This window comes from Ambystoma mexicanum, chromosome 1p (assembly GCF_040938575.1).
Source record: "Ambystoma mexicanum isolate Mex_15411 chromosome 1p, UKY_AmexF1_1, whole genome shotgun sequence".
Lineage (NCBI taxonomy): Eukaryota > Metazoa > Chordata > Amphibia > Caudata > Ambystomatidae > Ambystoma > Ambystoma mexicanum.
In genome coordinates this window covers 345,008,713-345,031,113 of record NC_090921.1, presented here as the reverse complement: position 1 = coordinate 345,031,113, position 22,401 = coordinate 345,008,713, and the positions used below count along the sequence as shown (strand labels likewise).

At 43.9% G+C, this 22,401-nt stretch overlaps 1 protein-coding gene across 1 annotated transcript in view; it reads left to right on the top strand.

Moving 5' to 3' along the window:
* Nucleotides 1-22,401, top strand: part of LOC138569989 (spindlin-W-like) — a 125,407-nt gene that overhangs the window by 29,759 nt on the left and 73,247 nt on the right. Inside the window, exon 3 of the mRNA XM_069648494.1 lies at nucleotides 3,276-3,529. Within this exon, the coding sequence (XP_069504595.1) occupies nucleotides 3,276-3,529 (254 nt within the window). The remainder of the gene's footprint in view (nucleotides 1-3,275; nucleotides 3,530-22,401) is intronic.

Sequence of the window (22,401 nt, the reverse complement as noted above, 5' to 3'; positions counted from 1 at the left end):
AGAATGCGTATTCGTCACACACTCCATTCACCCAGGTCCCACCCTAGGCGTACCACCAACATACGGGTGTTGGGAAGGCTCCAGCTAGTCTGGTCGGCTCTCTTCCCCCCCATCCCCCCACACTACAATATGTGGAACTTCCACCCAACACCCTGTCAGGGGAAAGGGACCAAGCCGGTGGTTCCCAGGACTTCGGGAAACCCAAGGTAACAGGCGATGGAGGGCAAGAGGCCACAGGGGCCATCTTGTTTCCATCAGGAATCAACTGATTCCAATGACTGGGCATCCCAAAATGGAGGATACTCGGAGCACCGGTCAAATTCCGCACGGAGCTGCACCAGCCTGTACCCTAATCTGTGGGCCACACACAGGTGCCCAAAAACATACACTAGTGGCACAGGGTTGTACCCCCACCCATGGGTGCCATAAGGGTATCCCATGGGTCTGTACACCAAACCAAAGGGGAGATCTGCACCACCTGGAGTCCCACATGGCCTCCTGAACGGAAAACACGACAGAACACATGATAAAAAGCAGTAAAGGATACGGAGGCCCTGTCCCTCCGATGCATTTCCAGCATCACAATAACACAATATATGTAGGTGTTGCACTGGTTGCCTGGGCTTGGTGGTTGCGAGGTGCAGGAGGGTGATGGATAGTGGAGCTGATTAATGCATTTTTCCTTGATGGGTTGTATGGGCCCTTTTGAAGGTGTTTGAGGTGGCCGTTTTCTGGAATACATGTGTTTAGTGATGGTGGCCAGTGCACATGCTGTGGGTGATTAGCCTATTGTGCCAAGGTGAGGAATTAAGTGTTTAGAATAAGTTGCATTGCAAATGCATGCTTGCTACTGGTGGTACGAGTTAGTCCGATTTGGCCAATTGATTATGCCTGGTACAATGTAGGCGTATTCTCAGGCTAATTCTGTGTGCCTGATGGGTTTGGTTACAGGTAAGTAGATCAATATTGTCCCAACACTTCATATTCATTGTCTGTGTTGAGAACCAGGGTTGTGCTTCTTAGTTTGCAGATTAGTCATGCAAACGTTCTTCTCAGGGTTTTTTTCTTGGTCTCCTCCTCCTCTGATGGATGATTGGATATGGTCCACTGCGAGGCATCTTCTATCTTTCTGGTCAGCGTCTTGATGTGTTCAGACCAATACCTTCAACTATTCCTCCGTAAATACCTCCCCTCTCGAGCCCTTCGCTCCTCTACTTCTAACTCCTTCAGGGTCAGTCGTTTTTCAAAGAAATGTACCTGGGGTAGATCTGTCTTCGGCTGTTGCCTCCATTTGGAATAGCCTCCTTGCCACCTTGAAACTTGAGAACCATTTCCGGTTCCGGGAAGGTCCTCAAGACCTTCCTCTTTGGCTCTGCCTTTTCCCACTCTTCTCCCCTGCTGATCTGTTCTCTCTCTCGGCACCATGCACCTGCCCACCCTCTGTCCTTCAGGCCCAGGTACCTGCTCACCCTTCCACCCTCCTGCACTGCCTCTGGGCCACCACTTGCACTGGTGTCTGTATCCATACAGTCCCCCACCCACTTTTCTTCTGCACTCATCAGATATACCCTATCTGACTAACCTAGCACTTGCCACTTGCTGGCTGCACTACCACTGTTTATCACTTTTATTTATTTTACTTACTAAAATACTGTTCTCCCCTCTGTTCCGCACTTTCCACATCTCCCCCCCCTTCCATGCACTTTCCCATGCACTTGCACGTTCTTAATGTCACTGGGCCTAGTAAGATCGTTTTTTATTTTCTCTCCCCTGTTCCCCTCCCTCTGCCTGGTCGTGCTCTGAAACACGTGTGTGTGTCTAAGCACAATATAAATACATTATCATTTAATTTCAATGTTGAGACAGCAGAAATCTTGTAGTTTGATTGGTTATGGTGCTTGGGTGCTATCTAATCCTTGTTCGAAGTTCGCTGATGGTACTCCCAACAAAATGTTTACTAAAAATGGTTACATAATGCTTAATTACATAACGGATACTATACAACACTGCATTGTTTCGATGTTCTGTGATGTTAGGTTAGTGTATCTAAAACTCAGTGTGAAATATATTTTATGGGGGAGGGGCATTCTGTTGACCAGCTAGTAGGAGCATGTTTTGAACAGGTACATTCTCGGAGCCCCATGCCTTTGATGAACGAGTTCTATGACTTGCTGGTTACGTGTATGGCAAAAACCATGAGCTTATCTCTTCCGCCCATTCCACCCCCCCTCTCCTCTCCCTCCCTGACATCCCCCACCTCGCCACCCCCCCGTTGCCTTCTCTCTCATTAACCTGTCCGTTTTAAACCAAGTACCCTGAAAGTTAACCGTAAGCAAACTAACATTTTTCACCTAGTTTGTCCTGTTCTCCTCCTGCTATGCCATCCACTCTACGTCAGTCTCTTAGTTTGTAACATGTAGCAGAAATGAACACCAAGAGGAGGCTTAACATTTCTACAAAAATAAAATGTTCCTTACCATTGGTACATAGGAAAGCATTCCTGTAATATGCACAATATTTTTGGGGGCGGAGAGGAGTGAGTAGGTTCTGCGGTACTTTCAAGAAGCCTCAAAACATATTTCTCGGCTGAAATTTGGAATCCATTGCAGAAAAGAATGTGATAAGGTCCATGGACGGGTGGCTTGTCACTCGAAACCAAGATCCTGATCCAGGATGTCCACATGATTCATTACACCATAAAATGCTGATAGATAAATGTGACCTTTTGTGAAGAGGCTAACTTGACAAGTGTTGCTTTTTTGAAAGACTTGGAATGTTATCTCATTAATGAGACAGTTTATAGGACTTTGAAGAATGAGCAGGTCTGTGATTTTGTTTTGGTATGTGCACTTTGACCAGTACAGTGGCAATGATCACACATAACATACTAATGTGTTATAGTTTTGAAGTACATAAATCTACCCAATTCAAGTTAATACCATGTGGTGATTCAGGATTAAACGACCTAACCAAGTTGGAGTTGATTTTAACTAAAATGGATTTAGTTTTGGCTTATTTACCGCTTGGTTTGGCATTTTCATCTTCCTTTTTTTTATATTCATTGCTGCATTAGATGGGTACATTTGTGAACCCACTATAATTGTTTTTAGTAGGCCATGTTTATTCTCTGGACCCTCGCCATCCCTCTTTTGGGCGGAGGAGTGGCGATGGTGGGGCTTTTTGTTGGTAACACTGGTAATTACTGTGATGACGACTCTATGTTGCACTAGACCTAATGTGCACCCTTTGTGAAATGTCTTTTCTTGTCCTTGCAGAAAGCGCAGTGTTGAGGACTCGGAAGAGATTATGGGGGGCCTGCAATTGTCTGGCCTCATCGGTGAGCGGGTCCAACATGGATGGCAAGAAAACAATGGCACCATAAGCCAATGGAAAGGTTTGGTTCTCGACCAGATGGAAGTCAACCCTGCTCTGTACCTGGTGATTTATGATGGGTTTGACTGTGTTTACGGCATTGAGCTGTTTAAGGACAAAAGGGTGAAGAAACTGCAGATCATGCCAAGGCGACCATGTGAGTACAGATTGCATGACCCTGTAGTTTGGAGTATGCGGTTGTTTAACATTCACCCCTACATATCACAGGCACACCCACAGTTGCCTAGCACACATGATATTGACTATAACCTACGCGCATTCCTAAGCCTGTGTTAAAGTGCAGAGGGTGATTGGAGAAAGACCAGGAAAAGCCGGGTTTTGTGATTTAAAGCTATCACATTTAGTATAGAGAATCAACTGGTGCCTTCTCTGCCCCCATGCGTCTCAAATCCCTGTTTAGGAACCATCTAAAAGTTCCAGTCTAGAGTTGCATGTGTGGAAATATCCAAATGTACTGTGCTTCACCCCACTTAACCTTGTCTCACCCACTCGTCTCACCCACTCCTTTTTGTTAATCAAACACATCTGGGTGCGCCTATAATAAATGTTTCACTGTAGTATTTTTCTAGCACGGTGCCTCTTGTAAGCCTAGTTGTCTCAATATAATCCTTTGTTTTAATTTAATTTTTAGTTTTCTATTTAGATTGAATTACTGTGGCTTCCTAATCACAATTGTTCACAATTGATATGGAATTTACTGCACAGGCCCAAAACCTTGAAAAAGATTGCACTCTCTTATGCAGTGGTGTCCAGAGACTCTTCTTCCACAATATACATCTCGCTCTCCTCACTCTGCCACACGCGTGTTTTTATTTTTGGGATAAATAAATGTATTGGTTGTGGCAGGCATTTCCCTTTTGGATGGCCCACACCAAGCTTGTGTGTCCATCCTGGGTAACTTTAACCCAGTATTTGTGAGAAGTGCCCAGTACTGCAAGCTCAAGTCCACTTCAAAGCAAGTTTTAAGTTATTAGACTAGGGTAATCAAAATTTGGTAATCGGCTTGGTACCAATATCTACAGTGTCTTTCAGAGACTGGGGTTATTTCCCTATTTCGGATCCTTTTGACACTTTTATTTTCTCTATAGGTTAAAACACCTTTATCTGAAACGGGACCGCCTACAGAAGAGGGGACCTAATACAAAACATTAAGGTCCCATGATCTGGCAGCTTTGGGAGCCAGATTCCCCAAACTTAATTTCACTACTCCGGCAGGGCACTCGTGCAGGTTGACTGCAGCTGCCTCTGTTCTCCATGGCAAATTGTTGCTCATGGTTTCTGAGACTCGCCCAAGCATTAGAACAGCAAACCTTTGCTAGGACAGTGCTGGGTAGAAATCCTAGTCCTTAGCGTATGTAGTAGACCCCTGACTTTTTGATGGCTTTAAAGGGATTTGTACCGCAGCCAGTCTGTAAGCCAAAGCTTGAGTGTGGCTCTTTGTGTGGTTCTCTGCACGTCCATGTGACGTTGGCCTCAAAGAGAGCGTACTCTGTTATCTGGCTAGGATGCTAGTGACTTTTTCTCATGAGTGAAATGGTTCCACACAGTGAATATATTTTTACCTTGTGGTTTCCAGGACTGGTGACTAGTCTGCCCAATGGACAATGGAAGTACTGACTGGCATATGAAACTTTGTGAATGCTCCTTTTTGTGCGGGAGCCTTTTCTTTGTACATGGAGGGGTGACCACCCCTGTTTGAGTGATGTGTGATTGGGTGCTTTGTTCACTCGCCACCTGCCAAGCAGTATTAAATAAGATGACCTAGCCCACTCGCCATGTCAACAGCTTGAGCACTGTACCTGCACTCTGGAAGGCCTGCTGCTGTAGGAAGGATCCAAGTGCTGTAGAACATCCTCTGAAATGCTGAATAATCAAAACTCTGCCTGTCCAAGACCAGCAGTAATTCACAGTGGCACTCCTTTGCCCTGATCGTTGACACAACTGGATCACAGCTCCTCCTGAAAGCCCAGTCTTCTCTCTGTACTTGCATTGCCTGACCGAGAAGCTATTGCCCCTTTGATGCCAGATTTCCTAAGACTCTGCCTGCCCAACCAGAGCTTCTTCATCGCAGGACATTAGACAAGTGCTCTAGGTCAATCTATCACAACTTGGTTGCTCCAGATGCCTGTGCTGTTTACATTCCTGCAACTGCACTACTTCGCTTTCCTTGCTATTCCTCTTTCTGTGGCTGACTCCTTTCTTCTTCGACTTTGTTTTAGCAAAGACATCTGGAAACTGCTATTGTAAGTTTTTATATTTGTGATAATTCTTCTTGACCTGTGTCAACCCCAGAACATTTTGCTTGGACTTGGTGATTATTTTCACTAGGTGAAGGGGAATCTTTCATTCCCTCTCACCTAGTCTTTTTAAACATTTTTTTATTGGTGACCTTTTATGTCTTGTGTATGATTGGAATTAGTTTCCTATAACTTTTGGGCTTCGGCTGGGTTGCGCCTTTGGGCTTCCCTGTTAATTTCTCTTTAATGTACTTAGTGAACTACTGTTCGCAAGGGGCTACTATGGATTTTCATCCCCTTTACATTTTATATAGTGAGCCAGCACACACTACCTTATGTGAAGTGCTGGGGGGGATACAATATATCCCATTTCCTACTTGCCTGGTAACATTTATGTTAAAATTGCAAGTTTACTTGAATGGCTAGTGGCAATGGTTTTACCTTGGGGACTTTATTACTCGTGGGCAGTTAAGTCAGCCTCAGTAATGCACAGAAGGGCCCCCATTCTGTTATAAGGTTGGGTTCCTTTTCCGCCATTTTTAAGTATCCTTGTTTCAAATGGATTGTCCTCCCAATTATTCCTTATCTTTGATATTCAAGTCTGCTTTCAGCTTGCTTTGGATTATTTTTCTTTTTCATAATGTCGAGCGTTTTGCAGCGTCGACTCCTGGTCTTCGAAACATCAGAGACGATCGAGGTCCTGTTCACAAAGCTAGATGTCCTCTTCTCACAAGAAGAGTAAAAAAGGGCGTCACAGGTCATCGTCTTCCTCTCCCAAAAAAGTTTTGTTCCCAAAGAAAACTTTGACTCCTGCAGGATGGGAAAAGCTCTGCTTAAAAAACGTTTTCAAAGGCAAGCTCCTTGGATTGTCCCTCTCAAGGAGATCAGGGAAACATAGCCACCCCTCGGCGTCTGACAAGTCTTGTGTGTCTCCTTCTTGCGCGTCTTGGAGCCTGAGGAGAGAGGCTTCTCGATGCAAGTCGAAGGAGTCTTCATCAACAGATAAGAGAGCCTGCTAGCCGCTCAAGGCCTTAATCTCCGGTATCGAAGCCTTCTTTGAAGGTGTCCAAGGGGTCGAGTTTATCTCCTGAACCCTAGAGGCATGTCATCCATGTGAAGTCATCGAAGGACGTTAAACCGTCGGCACATTCACCGACCGCTTTGAAGCAGTCGTCGAATCCTTCGACACCATCAGATCATTCCGTGCTTTTGAAGACTATTAAACCAATTCCAGAACCGACTAAGTTGTTCAAACCCATGCCTCAACCTGATTTCTTCAGGCAAATGGGGTCCATCTTATAAGCAGATGAGGTGGATCAATCCTCTTTCAGTTTGGAACACCAAATGTTCCAGAGAGCTTATTTCTCCAGAATCCAAGATGCAGAATCTGGTGGAAACTCGGAAACCAGCAGCTGGGAAAGGTCTCCAGAGACTGATTTTGGTAACCCTGAGGTGGCTGGATATGCTGATCCTTCATACCGATCTGTTATTTGTAAAGTGGCTAAATATCTGGGGTGGTCTAGAACAGCAGCTACGCTTGAGACTGATGACCTTACGGAGATCTTGGACAGTGATCCAGTCAAGGAGGTTGTGCTTCCTTTCTATGCTGCCTTAAGGGTAAACGTTATGGAAAATGTGTCTGAAGCCGGATCCCCTTCCCCCTCTAAACAAACTCTTAACAAAGAGGTTCAGAACGGCTTCTGTGGACCCGCTGCTTCTGAACAGGCATCCCACACCAGAGTCTTATTGTTGAAGCGTCAACTGTTTCATCGAAGTCCGCAGCTTAGCCTTCCAACTCCTGCAGACCAAGAAGGTGGAAGGGTCAAACCTTTGGGAAAGAGAGTATTTCATGCTGGAAGCATGGCACTGAAATTGGCAAATGCCACAAGTGCCTTGGCAAAATACACTTGCACCCTTTGGGGTCTAGCTACCCTAGCAGCAGAGCATTTACTAGCAGCAGAGCCTATACTGGAGGGTGAGGAATGGGACTGGTTTTTAAGCCTAGTCCAAGATGGGAAATATGCCATTAGGCAATCCTTGCAGTACAGCCTGGATACAGTGGATTCTATAAGTCGATCCATGGCTGTCAGTACTGTTTTAAAACAGATATCATGTCTGAGAGAGTCAGGATTTTCAGCGGATTTCCAAACACGTCTGCAAGACGTCCCCTCGATGGTACGTTTCTTTTTGGCAGAAAGGCTGACAACAGCTTGGCGAAGCTGCAAGCTTCTAGGGCTGCAGCCAAATCATTAGAGGCGGCAATCTGGCGCCCTCAACCTTCAGGTCAAGGATGGAGAGGACGTCCTTTTTGTTTCTATTCCTCAATCTCTAGAATAAGAGGACAGTTCTCACAAAAGGGTCAACTGAGAGCGCCTCTTGTAGGAAGAGGAGATTGAACTCCCCGTGGAGGAAACCTCAGCTGCAGGTGAAGCAGCAATGACTCCCTCACAAGTCTGAGGCAGACTCTCATCTCCAGAGGTGGCAAAGTATGACTTTGGATGCATTGGGTGCTGCAAACCGTAGCAGACGGTTATGTCTCCAATGCCTAAAGAAACCTCCCGGTTGCCCCCAAAAAGCAAGATCTGCCTTGATTCCAGATCCGCTCTTCCGACAGGAGATTCTCATCCTTTTGGAGAAAGGTGCAATAGAGCTGGTACCTGCAGCAGAGAGAAACCAGGGTTGGTATGCTCTCCCTACTTCTAATTCCCAAGAAAGACTGAGGAGTGCGACTCATCTTGGACTTGAGATTCTTGAACAAGTTCCTCAGTATGGACAAGTTCAAGATGGTAACTCTATTGCAGATCCTTCAGGCCTTTCGACTCCAGGATTGGTTGGTGTCATTGGGATTTCAGGATGCTTACTTTCATGTGCCAATCCTCACAGTTGGCGGTTATCTCAGTTTCGGGGTCTGCCATTCTGGCTCACCTCATCCCCGAGGGTCTTCACCAAAGTTATGGCAGTGGTGGCAGCAAGTCCAAGGAGGGAGGGGGATTCACAGCTACCCCTACCTGGACGACTTGTTGATCAGGGCTTGTTCTCCAGAGCAGTCTGAGTTCTCTGTCGCACCTGCCGCTTCCTCCACGAGCTGGGCTTCTCCCTGAACTTCAGGATGTCCCTCTTGACATCTTCACAGAAGCTTCAATTTATTGGAGCAGTCCTGGAAAATCTTTGCCACCCGAGTTGAGGGCTCATCATCTCTGGCAGATGGTCAAAAAATTCCAGAGTGCTCAACATCTTCCGGCCTAAGTCTTCCTAACGTTGTTTGGCCTCATGGCATCCTTGTTAGGGAGAACTTTCCTCCCACATTAGATACTGCCAGGTATTTTGCTGGACTTAAGACTTTTTCATTTTAACTCCTGAGTGAGTGGGACCTTTTTCTCACTCTCCTGTGTTTTTCCCCTGATTAGGATTTTTTGTTTTCATTGTTTTTGGAGTCTGACAAACTCCATAGGCATCTGCTTTTTGTATAGTGCATGTATAGAAGTCCTTTGGATTTCTCTTAATGTTTAACTATCTTTTCTTGGGTGAACTACTACTGTTCCCAAGAATAGTAATGTGAAATTGATCTTAATAACATTTTTTACTTTGTAGGTCCAGCACACACCATCTTATATGGAGTGCTGGGGCAGGGCTGGGGGCGGGGGGGTTACCTAGTAATTCTCATGTAACATTTTCTGTTACCATCACTACTTTAAATGGCTGGTGGCAGTGGTTTACTTTTTACTACCAGTGGTTAATAAGTCACACATGTGAAAGTATCACCAACAGCATTACCCTCTTCCCCTCAGCAAATGATTGAGCTTGAACTATTACAGAAACAAATAACTAACTCTGCATGAGTCAATTTATACTATGTAACCCCTTGCTTGCCACATCCTCTCCAACAGAGCGGGCTCGACCCTCGGAACATCTTGGAGAGGCGCTTAGGGGTCATTGCCACATGTGGAGAAGTTTCAGTCCAAGAAGTTTGTATTGACAAGAGATGGAGGTTTTATGGATGTTCTTGCAGAGGCGTTTCCAAAGGTCTTTGTGAATTGGGTTACCCAAATCCTTTCCCCGAGGGCTTCGTTTGTGTATGTCTTTGTTCAAAAGGGCTTTGTATTTATTTATTTATTACATTTATATAGCGCGCAGGCAGCCCATGGCCATTGTGGCGCTGTTACTTGTAAGGGAACTTAGTTACAGGTAGTGCCTTGGGTTACAGTAGGCCAGAACCTGTATTAAGCGATAGGGAGTATCATACATCATAATACATCATACACCATAGTACATCATACATGTTAGTCATGAGAGTTTAACATGTGTGGGGTTGGTCAGGTGGACAAGGTAGTTTTCATATCTGAGAAATGAGGCCCCTTGTCGATGTGGACTCGCTCAATATCCTTTCTTGTGGGTACAGGTCTCTTTGCAGCTTTTCCCTCCATATTGGGTACATTAGAACCCCCCTTTAGTTGCAGGAATGGTATGGCTTTGATTTTCAGCCCTTCTAATTCTTGGCGGGAGATGCATGAATTGCCTATCATTTGACCCTCTCTCTCCAGGCCAGCTTCATACCATTCTTGGAAGCGCTGCAAGTCCTGAATCTCATTTCTAATCTGGGGGCCCAAATGTGGCCCATGGGAGAAGGTCATGTTGTGTGTCCCTTCATCTTGCCTTTGTTCCACTACAATTTAAGGAGCGGGCCTAGGAACCTGTGTGTTACGGCCTTATTTTGGAATGCTGATTGTGGCTCCCAGAGCCATTCACCCTAGTGTCACTGGTTTCAGTAGGTCGTTTTCTATTTCCACCCACTGCTTGTCTTTGTCTCCTCTGAGATGTGGCACAGGAGCTCTGAACTGAGCTGTGCAGTAGTATGTGTAACAGTCTGGAAGGCCAGTCCCCAATAAACCACCGCACCCCTCTCTCCCCCCCCCCCCCCATCGCCCACCCGCCCCCTGGCAGTCGTCGTCGTCGTCACTTTGTTGCCATAGGAATCTGCTGTTTTACCCTTCAGTAAAGTGTTCCCCTGGGATGTCTATTGGCAGCATCTGGTACAGATAGAGTACTCTGGGGAGGATTGCCATTTTAATTGCATTGAGGCGACCCAACCAGGAGATCGTCAATTTCGGCCACCTGTCCAGTTCGGCGCTTAGGTCTGACAAGAGCAGGGGGGGAGGAGTTTGCCTCATACAGGTCCCTAGTGTCTCTTGTGATATTTATTCCCAGGTATTTAAGCATCTATGGGGTGATTGGGATTCCTAGGTTGGGTAAGTCCTCCACTGCGGTTTACCTCTGGCTGTTGTGTGGGAAGATTGTAGATTGCTCCATGTTGACCTTCAAGCCAGCCCATCAGCCGCATTCCCTTATAGTGTGGAGGACTCTCGGTATGGAGGCGGTAGGTTTGGTCATGTAGAGGAGCATATCGTTGGCGAACATTCCCTACTTATATTCGCGGTCCCCCACCTTGATAGCTCAATGGCGGGATCCTTCCTGACCATGTTCCCCAGCGGTTCTATGGAGCGGGTGTACAGGAGGGGTGAGAGCAGGCAGCCCTGTCTAGTTCCCCATCAGAGATTAAATTCCCTAGAAGTTTTCCCGTTTACTACCACGCTTGCTGTGGGGGCATTGTATATCGCTCGAATCCCTGTCATGAACCGCTCCCCAAATCCATAGCTCTCCAATGTGGCCCAGAGGAACTCCCATTCTACCCAATCAAAGGCTTTCTCTGAGTCTAGACTTAACAAAACATGATTTCCAACCTCGAGTGCTCCATAATATGTAGGGTTTTGCGCATGGTGTCTGCTCCCTGTCTTCCTTTATAAAGCCCACTTACTCCGGGTGAATCAGACTGGGCAGAATTTCCTCCATGCAGGTGGCCAGGGTATACACCTTTGCGTCTGTATTCAAGAGGGATATCGCGCAATATGATTTTGCAATTGGTGGAATCTTTGCCACTTTTGGGGATACTACTATGTGTACTCTTATAAAGGAGGGTGGGGCTTGACCTGACTCCCGTATAGGAGTGTGCTTTTTTTTTTTTAACCGCAGGCTGAACCCTCAGCTGCAGTACAGCTTTTCTGTCTCAATGGCCTTTCTTTTTTTGCCATTTTCTGTTTGTGAGGTTTTTCTTGGATTTTACTCGGTGCGTTCACAGGTTTGAGCCCTTTGTGTGTTCTGCCTTTGGCAGGCTTCACCCCTTTAGCCCGCCCCTGGCTCCAGTGTGTCTGGAAGGGCAGGAAGTGAGGGAGGTTCCCGAAACTCGCCTGTCCTTTGTTTCTAGGAATGTCTGAATGAAACCAGTCCCGATTGGCCGGCTGGCTGTCCTGGAAGGCCAGCCACCCTGCTGTGTGATTGACAGCCTAGGCTGTGAACGAATGGGAAACTTGCTTAAACAGCGAGGGTTTTGGGGACAGGAGGCACTGCAAGAAACACCCGAATCAGAACTTGTGAAGAGAAGCCTGCTGCAACCTCCTGGACCTCGCAGTACCGGTGAAGCCTTGCTGCTATGCTAACTTCCTTTTTCGTATCGACCGAGAAGCTCCGGGCTTCTCCCAGAATCTTCACCTTGGTCACAGGAACAGGGAGAGCACCAAGGGACGGGGACCAGAAAGAAGGGGCCCCTACCACCATCGCCTCCGTCTTGTCCCCACTCAATTTCAACCAATTGCGACTCATCCACTCACCAACAGCAGTCGGGCATTGATGGAGGCACGCCGCTACCTCAGTCCAATCGATATCTAACCGTATCAGGATCTGGGTGTCGTCGGCATAAGAATAGCACCTGATGCCTAGGGAATGGATGAGGCGGATCAGGGCCTGGCTGCTCAGTCACACTACCAACTTGTGTAGTACAGAACTATACCAAAAGGTCAGTTACCTAATACCAAGCAGATAAGTCTTGCGTGGTCTCAGTGTGACTGCACCAATTCTTAGCTAACAATCCTGCATTATTCTGGTGCTAGAAGCCCATCTGAGAATGAGATCCCTTCAGTGGGCTCTCAGATCCCAGTGGTCTCAATTCTCAGCACAATGACTTGCGATTCAGTGTCTCCTGCCACTACCACAGTTAAAGGTGCACTTATCAATATACGATCATTAGTAGCCCAACCTCTCGACATAGCAGATGGGCTAACCTCCAATAACCTGGACTTCCTTTCAGTAACGGAAGCCTGGCTACATGCAGCTGCCAGACCATCTCTCGCTATTGCAATCCCAGAGAACTACTCTATTATTAGAGCTGATGGAACAACCGGGACAGGTGGAGGGGTCGCTGTTATTGCAAAATCTAACTTGAAAATCTGAGAAGTCACCAAACTAGACATATCAGCCAAACTCCTATCCTTTAAACTCCCACTCTCCAGCTACAATACTATACCATTTTACCTCATCTACAGACCTCCAGGAGCTATTAAATCCTTCGAGGAAGACCTCTCTCACCTCTTGACAGCTAATACAAAACCAGGCTCCCAAATTATACTATTGGGAGACTTTAACCTTGGCCTCCAGCATCCCGATGACAAAAATGCCTCTGTGATCAATGGCACCATCACACAATCAGGATTGATGCAAAGCATCAACAAACCTACACATGCCAAAGGCAGGATTCTAGATTGGCTAGCCGACGTCAACTTTGACATCTCCTTGTCCAACATCGCACAGTGCGCCTGGTCAGACCATCTTCTTATCACTTTCTCTATACCTAATACTCCACAAAAAAGCGACTCACCCACTGCCTCTCAGCAAGCTCTAGCCAGGAATAAACCTAATATAACCATTGAGAATGGTATACCACTACTACATCCTATCACTTCAGCTGCCCTTACTACACCTACTCCCAATCCCACGACCTTAGACAAACTTTACAGTCACACACTGGAACTAGCCCTAAATCAGATAGCACCTCTAAAACTAAGAAAGATCAAACCAGATCAAACCAATTGGCCATGTGAACAAATGGTTCTCGGCAGAATTAAAAGCACTATGCAACCAAGATAACAGCTGAATCTAGCTGGAGGAAAGCCCCGTCCATCTCTACTAAAGAAAAATTCTCTCTGACAGCAGCCACATACAAAGCGGATATAACTTAACTCAAAAAAAGAGATTTTCAACACTAGAATCCACCACTCCAAATCTGGCACGAAAGAGCTATTCTCCATCCTAAGAGAATTGGAATCGCCTGTACCACCTTCCGATGACTGCAGCAAGGACACAACATCCAACAAGCACTCTCAAATAAAACAGCCCTTCTGCAAACCAAGATAGCCTCCAAAAAAGCCAATATTGCTGCTAAAGACTACGTGAATGATGGACACCACGCCGCCCAGCCGAATTGCCCCCTCTTCGACTTCTCACCAGTCACAGAGAACGAAGTAATCAACATAATTGCCAGCTTAAAACCTTCCAATTGTCTAGGTTATTTATGCCCGGCTTCAGTTATCAAGGATGGAGCCAAAGATGGAGCCAATGATCTTGCCCCTTTTTCACCACACTGATGAACTCATCTTTTAAAAACTCGGCAGTCCCTGACAACCTCAAAGAGGCCTACCTACCACTACTAAAAAAAAATAAAAATAAAAAAAACACCTCGACCCAAATATATCTACGAACTATAGGCCATCCCCTTTCTACTAAAAATAATAGACAGAGTAGCATACCTCCAAATACAACATTTGGAAGACCATAACCTTCTTGGTCTGCGACAATCCGGCTTTAGACCCAGGCATAGGACAAATAGCCCTCCTGGACCTAAAAATCAAAATGAATGAAGCCAAAGACAACGGGCAACTTTGCCATCTTGCTCCTGTTAGATCTGTCTGGTGCCTTCGATTAAGTCGACCACCAAATACTTACCCAACATCTTTCTCTGGCTCCTGCATTATCCAAGGTTGCCACCAATTGGATCCAATCTTTCCTTTCGGACAGAACAACCAGGATCTTCGCCCAGTCAGGCGGCGCTGCAGCTGACCCTGTCCCCATCCAATGTGGAGTCCTCCATGGTTCCTGCATCTCCCTGACACTTTACAATGTCTTTACCAAGCTCCTCTTTGACCGCCTTGACGACCTGGGAGTTACATACACAAACTATGCTGACGATACCCAGGTCCTCATGGCACTCACAGGAAACTATGATGAAGATGTTGCAAAACTGAATGAAATCTACCTTGAAATCCAAGCATGGATGGCCACCCATAGCCTCTGCTTAAACAATGACAAGACGGAACTGCTGATCGTCGGCTCACTGGCCCGTCTTAATAAACTCGACCCCCAGATACCAATCCTTCATAATTTTTTTTTTTTTTTTTTTTTTTATTGTTTTGGTTCAGAGATTAATCTGACCTTTCAACAAGTACATTGAAAATTGATAAAATAAATAACTTAGTTTAGAAGGAAAAAGTCAAATATTTTCAGAATCACATCATTTAGATTATTCACATTTAGATTCTTCCTTATTTCACATTTGAGGCGTTGTGAGCATATCATAATATAGTCATTGTATTTAAATGAAAGAAAACGCTAATTCATTTTTGATGGAATATAAAGATTTTCATCTATCCCAAGTTTACTAGTTGGCTTCGGCATCACATGATTAAGATATTTCACAGTTGCATATCTTATAGATTTAGAACCTCCCACAAATAGTCTCATCCATAGCTCTTCCATATCTAATACATAATTACTGTCAAATGTTTGAAGTAAAATATTCGTACAGACAATAAGGCTCGACATTCCACTATTAGGTGTTTCAAAGTCTCATTACAGGTCATGCAAAAACGACATTGAATGCTTTCTTTTGGGGTTTTACCCCATTTTGCCATAATTTCTTTTGTTGGCCAAATATTTAGCCTAAATCTCAAGAAATCCGAGCACTGATACGGACTCGGATATTGAATCAGATATTTTTCAATTTGTCCACGACATTTATAATTATATGGTTCTTTTGTAAATTTTTGCAGTGTCAAGCAAGCCATTCTTGTTTTAATCCAATCATTGTTCCAAAGTTTAGTTTTTGCTTTGTCAGGGTTCTCAATTAGAAGTTCGTTAGTAATGTTTGCAGCATTCATAATTTTATAAGCAAACGTATGCCAGCTCCTTGGAAATTTGTCATTTGAGTATGACAAGTAATTAGACAGCCTAAAAAGTAGACCGTTCCTGTTCTCTTTCATCATACATTTTCTGAGTAGCTGACACATTTTCCACTTATATATGGCATACATTGAGAGCAAACCCAGCTCATGCCTAATCAAACCCAGCTCATGCCTAATAATACACATGGATTCAGACATGGGCAACACCAAGGCTTTTTTTCCAATAGGTGCTTTCAAATTTTAACCAATAGGAATAGGACTGGCATTTCTTAGTCTCCGATCCATACAATATAGTGGGTATATACTTTTGTTTATAATAAACCATTAAAGGATTGATTGAAAATTTACAATATTTTTTGCGAATCAAGGACATCTGAGACAGAGCTGTTTTTTGTTTTATCTGTAGTTGTTCCTCATATGGTTTGTCTTAGATGTCATCATTGACGCAAATACCCAGATATATGTAAGAGTGTACAACCTTCAACGGAACTTTCTGCAGATACCATTGTTTATCTTTTTGGCTCTTTTTTTTTTTTCCTCCAAATTGGATGACTTGAGTCTTCGTCAAATTGATGGTAATAGAATTTTTGCTCGCGTAAATATCTAGTATGTTTAACATGTTACGCAAGCCAATTGGTGTTTGAGAAATGAGGACCATGTCATCCGCATAGAGAAGGTAATTAATTTTTGAGCCTTGAAGTTTCACCGGATCAGTAATAACATTAGTAAAGCCAGTTCCAATGTCCCAGATGAAAAAGTTAAATAAGGCAGATGCCAGAAGGCACCCCTGCTTCAAGCCACGAGCCGTTTTTATTGGAGCAGACAGTAAGCCAAGATTGTTTAGCCTAATTTGTATGGATGTATTGGAGTGAAACTCAACAATCCATTTTAATATGTTCCAAGGGCATTTTAGATCTAACAGTTTCTTAAAAAGCAATTCTCTTGGGACAAGATCGAATGCAGATATAAAGTCAACGAAAGCGGCATAGGCTGGTTTTTTCATCTCTTTACCGCGTAATATAATGGCATGTAGAACCGTTAAGTTAATGACAGTACCTAGGCCAGGAACAAAGCCAGTTTGATGTGGGTCATGATGATTCAGAGCCATTTATTAAATTCATTCAGAACAAGACGAGCAAAGATTTTTCCTGGACAATCTAATAAAGTAATCGGTCTGTAAGATGTAGGGTTTGTTCGATCTCCTTTTTTAAATATAGGGATGATCACGGATGTTTGCCACGATGGAGGCAATTTACCAGATCTCATGATCTCTTTAAATATGAGATGTAATATTTCAGACCATATTTCTTTGTCTTGTTTGATTTGTGCATTGTGTAGGCCATCCGGCCCTGCGGCTCTAGACGTACTCAACTTGGCTATACAATGCAACACATCTTCTTGATTAAATTGCAATTCATGATTGTAATCGATTTTATTCCACTCCAAACCAATAGCAGGCAGAGGGGATTTGTAGATACTGGAGAAATACACTTCCCAGTCGCTTTCAGAAATAGAATTAATTTGAAGTGTGATTTGCTGATGATGACATGCAGAGTTCAGGAGAGCCCATATGCCTCCTGAAGATTTCAAGAGAATTTGCCTTAGCATTGCTTCGCCGTCACGCTGATATTGAAGCGTACGACGATTGAGTAACCATCTTTTATAACAAACTTTTAATCGTTTAATTTGTTTGTGGTTAATAGCAAGAAGTTCTGTTGGACCTTTTAGCAAAATTTTCACTTGCCTTCTCATTTCACGCCTCTTATCTCTTACATCACCGTCAAAAGCATGGAGGTGCTTTACACGGTGACCCTGGCCTTGTGAGGGACCCGATGAAAGCAACAGCATTGTATCTGTATACCAAGGGTAGACCTCCCCGGTCGGATGATTATATGCATCGTACAGCTTTCTTTTCAGACAAAATAACTTATTTTTGGACGATTTCATCCGATTTCCCGCAGAATTAACATAAAGATTGGTGAGGTTTGAATTATAATTTCTGGGAATCAATGTCGGCCATCTGCAAGTAACCACTAATTGACTATGATCACTCATTTTCGTTTGTCTAATTTCTAAAGAAATAATGTTCGAGAGAAGCTGATCATTTACATATATATAATCCAAGGTGGAGTGACTACCCTCGTTATGCCAGGTGGCTCGATGAGGAACATCCCCTGGAACAGTGCCATTTAACATTGAGAATTTCCTGTTTTGCATTAGCATTAACCAATGCCGTTCATCAACAGTTTGAGTAGATACATATGTTGAGCCAGGTAATAAATGTAAGTTTAAGTCACCCATTATAAAGATTTCCAGAATGGATGTATCTTGTGAAAACTGGTCCAATATTTTATTGAGGTTATTGAAGAATTCATCTGAGGTTGGGTGTTTTTTTCCCCAGTAGATATTCGGGATTACACAAGTAATTGCATTCCGTTTAAATTTAATAATTTGAAAGCAAGGAGACGGAGACTGCTGCGAAATAATTGTAAAGTCTCGATCTTTTCGAAAAGCAGTTACAAGGCCCACCATAGGTCTACCAACAAGTGTGATGATTGCAGGTACAAGATATACTTCATACAGGTCCCAAGTTGGAATGTGACTTAACCAGGTTTCCTGCAAGACTATTATGTCATACTTTAAGAGATCGTGATTACTACTATTGATTAGATGTTTAAAGCCCCTGGTATTCCATGAGAGCAGGCTAATATATTCTTCTGACTGGGATTGTTACAATGAAGCATTACAATCCTGATATTCCCAGGCTTTGTGAGAATTTTGTTGTTCATTCAATTGGACAATGGTTTTATCGCCATATGATCTTGATTGCGGCATGATGGGTGGAGCCATTATCTGTGAGTTTATCACAGGGTCCTGACTAAGAATAAAGCCGATGTTATAAAAGGCTGTTCGGGCTAGCCATAAGGTATTAAGTATGACGCCCGATCGAATATACAGTCGAGCCTCAGAAAGATCATGGAGATTAGTAAACTCGACAAGGTCAATGTCAGAGGACGTTAAATCTTCCAGAGCTGTTATCTCTGCACAGATATTCAGGAAACCTGCACGGTTGAGATCGTACCTATTGAAAGGAGACCCTCTACATTTAATTAGTAATCGATGATGTTTCTTAAATTGAGCCTGGTTCTTAGATATAATAGTGGAAGATTTGGATTCATTGTGAAAAGCCGATTCCCTTCCCACAACTAACTGTTTTTGTAAATCGAAAGGCTGAGTTTCTTGGTCATGATTTTGCAAAGTTGGACCTTTCAGAAGTTGTTTAATATTTGGATAATTAGTTTGTGTCACATTTGGTGAGCCACTAACCACACCAGAGCATGATTGCAGCATCAGCTGTTTGATGTTTTCATTTTCTCTTTTATAATTTGCAAATGATGTCCGTATTTCATTCCGGAGTTCCTGTAGAGTACACTCTGAGTCAGCAGATGCGATGCCTTGTGCTAAGCAACTGCCAACAAGTAAACCAGCTTTTTGATGTTGAGTGGTGTTTGAAACAGCAGTTATTGGGGGAGGTCCTGCGAGTTTCATATGATGAGTGTTCATCATTTGTTCGGATGACGCAAGATTTTTCAAATTTTGGTCGTGCAATGGATTAACGGTTTTTACCGAAGCCATTGAAACAGAGGCCGCCAAAAGATCATCCAAAGGTTTATAGGATATAGGTTTTAATATGTAACTCACTGACTTGATTACGTTGTAAACGCCTCTTTTTCTTTGCTGCTTTAATTATTCTGGCAACCTTTTTATGTTTGATGGTAGAAGGCAGCCTGCCAAGAGTTTGAGCAGGTTTCGATGGCACGGCATCAATTGCAATGTTCGAAGCAGCAGGTTTGGAGGTGAGAAACATAGGAGCTAGATTAGATGACGGTTTATGTTCACTACAGCCGTTGGTGTTTGGCCTGGGAGCTTGTTGCGAGTCATGTACAGTAACAACCTCTGGAGCAGTTATGGATGATGCCGGTGTTACCTGGGCATCAACCATCGCCTTTATATATTGCCCAGAGGTTTGTTGAAGGGTATGCCCAACAGTATCTTCAAAAGCATGAGCCGACAGAACAGGTTTACTAGAGGCATCATCGGCCACATTGACCGAATGAGATGCTCAGGTCGGAGCCACCATTGGTACCAAGGGCATTAAGTGAACTTTGTCGATGATAATAGTTTGAGTGCCTTGCTCATTGTAGGTCATTTGATGTTTAACATCAATATGCTTTTTTACACCAATCTCACAGATTATATAATCGTGTGATTGTAACAGGTGTTATGTATGATGTTGTATTTTGCCATCTAAAGATTCATAAAGCTTGGTCAATGATAATAAAGCAGTGTTCATAGCAGTTAGGGTGTTATTAAGTGCCGGAGCTTCCGGAAAAGAGGGTCTATTGTTTCTATTTGAAATTTGTGGGTCTTGTATGAAAAATGGATAATCACCAACATTTTCCTGAAATTGGGATCTTCTAGGAGTGGGAGCTACAAAAGATGAAGAGCGATTAGAAACACTGGAAGATTTATCAAACATAACTGGAGATTTATACAATTTCTACTTATCAATGTCCTCTGACTTATTTTTGGGGGCTCGGTCTAATGAAATGATCGGAGAAGCAGGAATCGACATAGCCGTCGGAGGACTAGATCTACCTGATCTATCATTTAATTGTATTAAATCGCCAGTGTTTGAGCAGATGTATTGCGCTTCAGAATTGCTAACTTCATGCTGCGGGGAGGAATTAAAAAATTCGATACTATCTGCATCTATTTCCCCTGCAAGAATATCTTTTTCATATTCCTTTCTTAGCAGGAGTTGGGCCTGCACCGAGCATAATGGGGGGGTTAGTTGTTATTGAGTCCACCGATGTTTTGATAGGAATTATAGGTATTTGGAACACATGCAATTCACCAGATTTGCATGCTAAAACAATAGAAGCATCAGCAATTTCAATATTTGTCACACTTTCAGAAGGTGTGACTGTCGTGTTTTTTTCAGTACACACAACTATTCCATTCTGCATTACAGCAGCAAGAGATGGACACGTCAAGTTTGCTGCTTGCGTGGTAGCTGCGGTCTTGCAGAGTGATTTCTGAAACCTTACCCCTTCTGTTTGACAAAAGGAGCGAATATCTACATACAGTCAAAGACATAGACCTTTTTTTCTTTTCCTGATTTTCTTTGAGTCTTTTGGCCAAGAACTTTTTTCGAGATTGCATTGGAAGTATGTCATAAGGACCATTGCCAAGCCTAGGCATTCCTGACATTAAGGACATTTTTGTTTTGGATATTTCATAAAGAGAGGCCATAAATAAGGAAAAGCAAAACACACAACAAAGCACGTACCTGATAAGTTGTAAGAGCGAGTAATTATTCAATATTTATCAAGGCAAGAAAATTATTTTTTGAAAGGAAACTGTTATAGAGGCCTGCAGTTCGCGCCGCGCACCGCGAACAGCAAACAGTACTTAGTCGTACTTAGTGCGAGTGCGCCAGAACAGCAGTATATGTAGAAATGAAAGAGTGACCAGCGTGTGTGTCACACGAGCGTTGTAGGCGGGACCTCCAACCGGAAGTGCTTTAAATAAAAAAGAAACAAGTATGCTTTTAGTGAAAGTAAGGAAAATTACATATGTCCATCAATGACCAAGAGCAAAGTCCAAATAGCTCAACGGACAAAGACAAAAAGAGTTAGTGACAGGCAATCACCATGTTTGAAGGAAGTCAGGCGAACCCGGTGCCGCCTGAATAGACGTCCTCCTGGACGAAATGTTCCAAGTCTGCACGGCACAGAAACAGGATCAATGCAAGTCCTGGGCAAGTTTCTCCCACAACGACAAAGGGAGCAGCAAAGTCAGCAAACAGTACTTAGTCGTAATCCTCCATTTATTGACGGCAACAATATCAAAAGAAGTCAAAACTTTGGCCGTATAGCTTGACTCCACACCCTCCCTCAAAAAACAAATCAATGCTACCATCTCATCCACTGCATACACCAACAAACTCCTCAATGCCTGCAAACCCTTCTTATCTACAAATGGCTGCCTCACACTGGCCAGGGCCCTCATATTATCTAAACTGGACTATTGTAACACTCTTTTCCTCGGCTCCACGAACCACAACCTGAACAGACTACGGATACTCCAAAACAACGCTATTAGATGCGCTCTGAATCTCCTGCGCAAGGCCCACATCTACGCTGCCAGGAAAGAACAACACTGGCTCCCCATCAGTAACAGAATTAAACTTCGAGCATTAGTCATCACACACAAATGTTTTTTATCTAACAGCCCCACGCTATCTATCAGACAAATTTACGAGTCAGAACTCTACTAGACCTACCAGATCTCCTTACCTACACCAACTCACCATCCCTGGGTTCAACCTAAAATCAGCAGGGGGAGCTAGCTTTCCTGTGCTAGCAGCCAAAGCCTGGAATGCACTACCGATGACCAGCAGAGTGGATATTTCGTTCTGGTCTTTCCGATCCAAGGTGAAGGATCTACTTGCATCTCAGCAATAGACTGTCAACCACACCTAGCACGACATCTGTCTTATCTGCATCTTATGCTGCCTGTGTATCAAAAGATGTGACGCATGTATTCTGTAACTGATTTATGCCTCAACAAGGACCAACTTGTAACCCGGTCCCTCACACTATCCGTTATATCGTTTCTTCTACCTTCACATTGTATGTGCA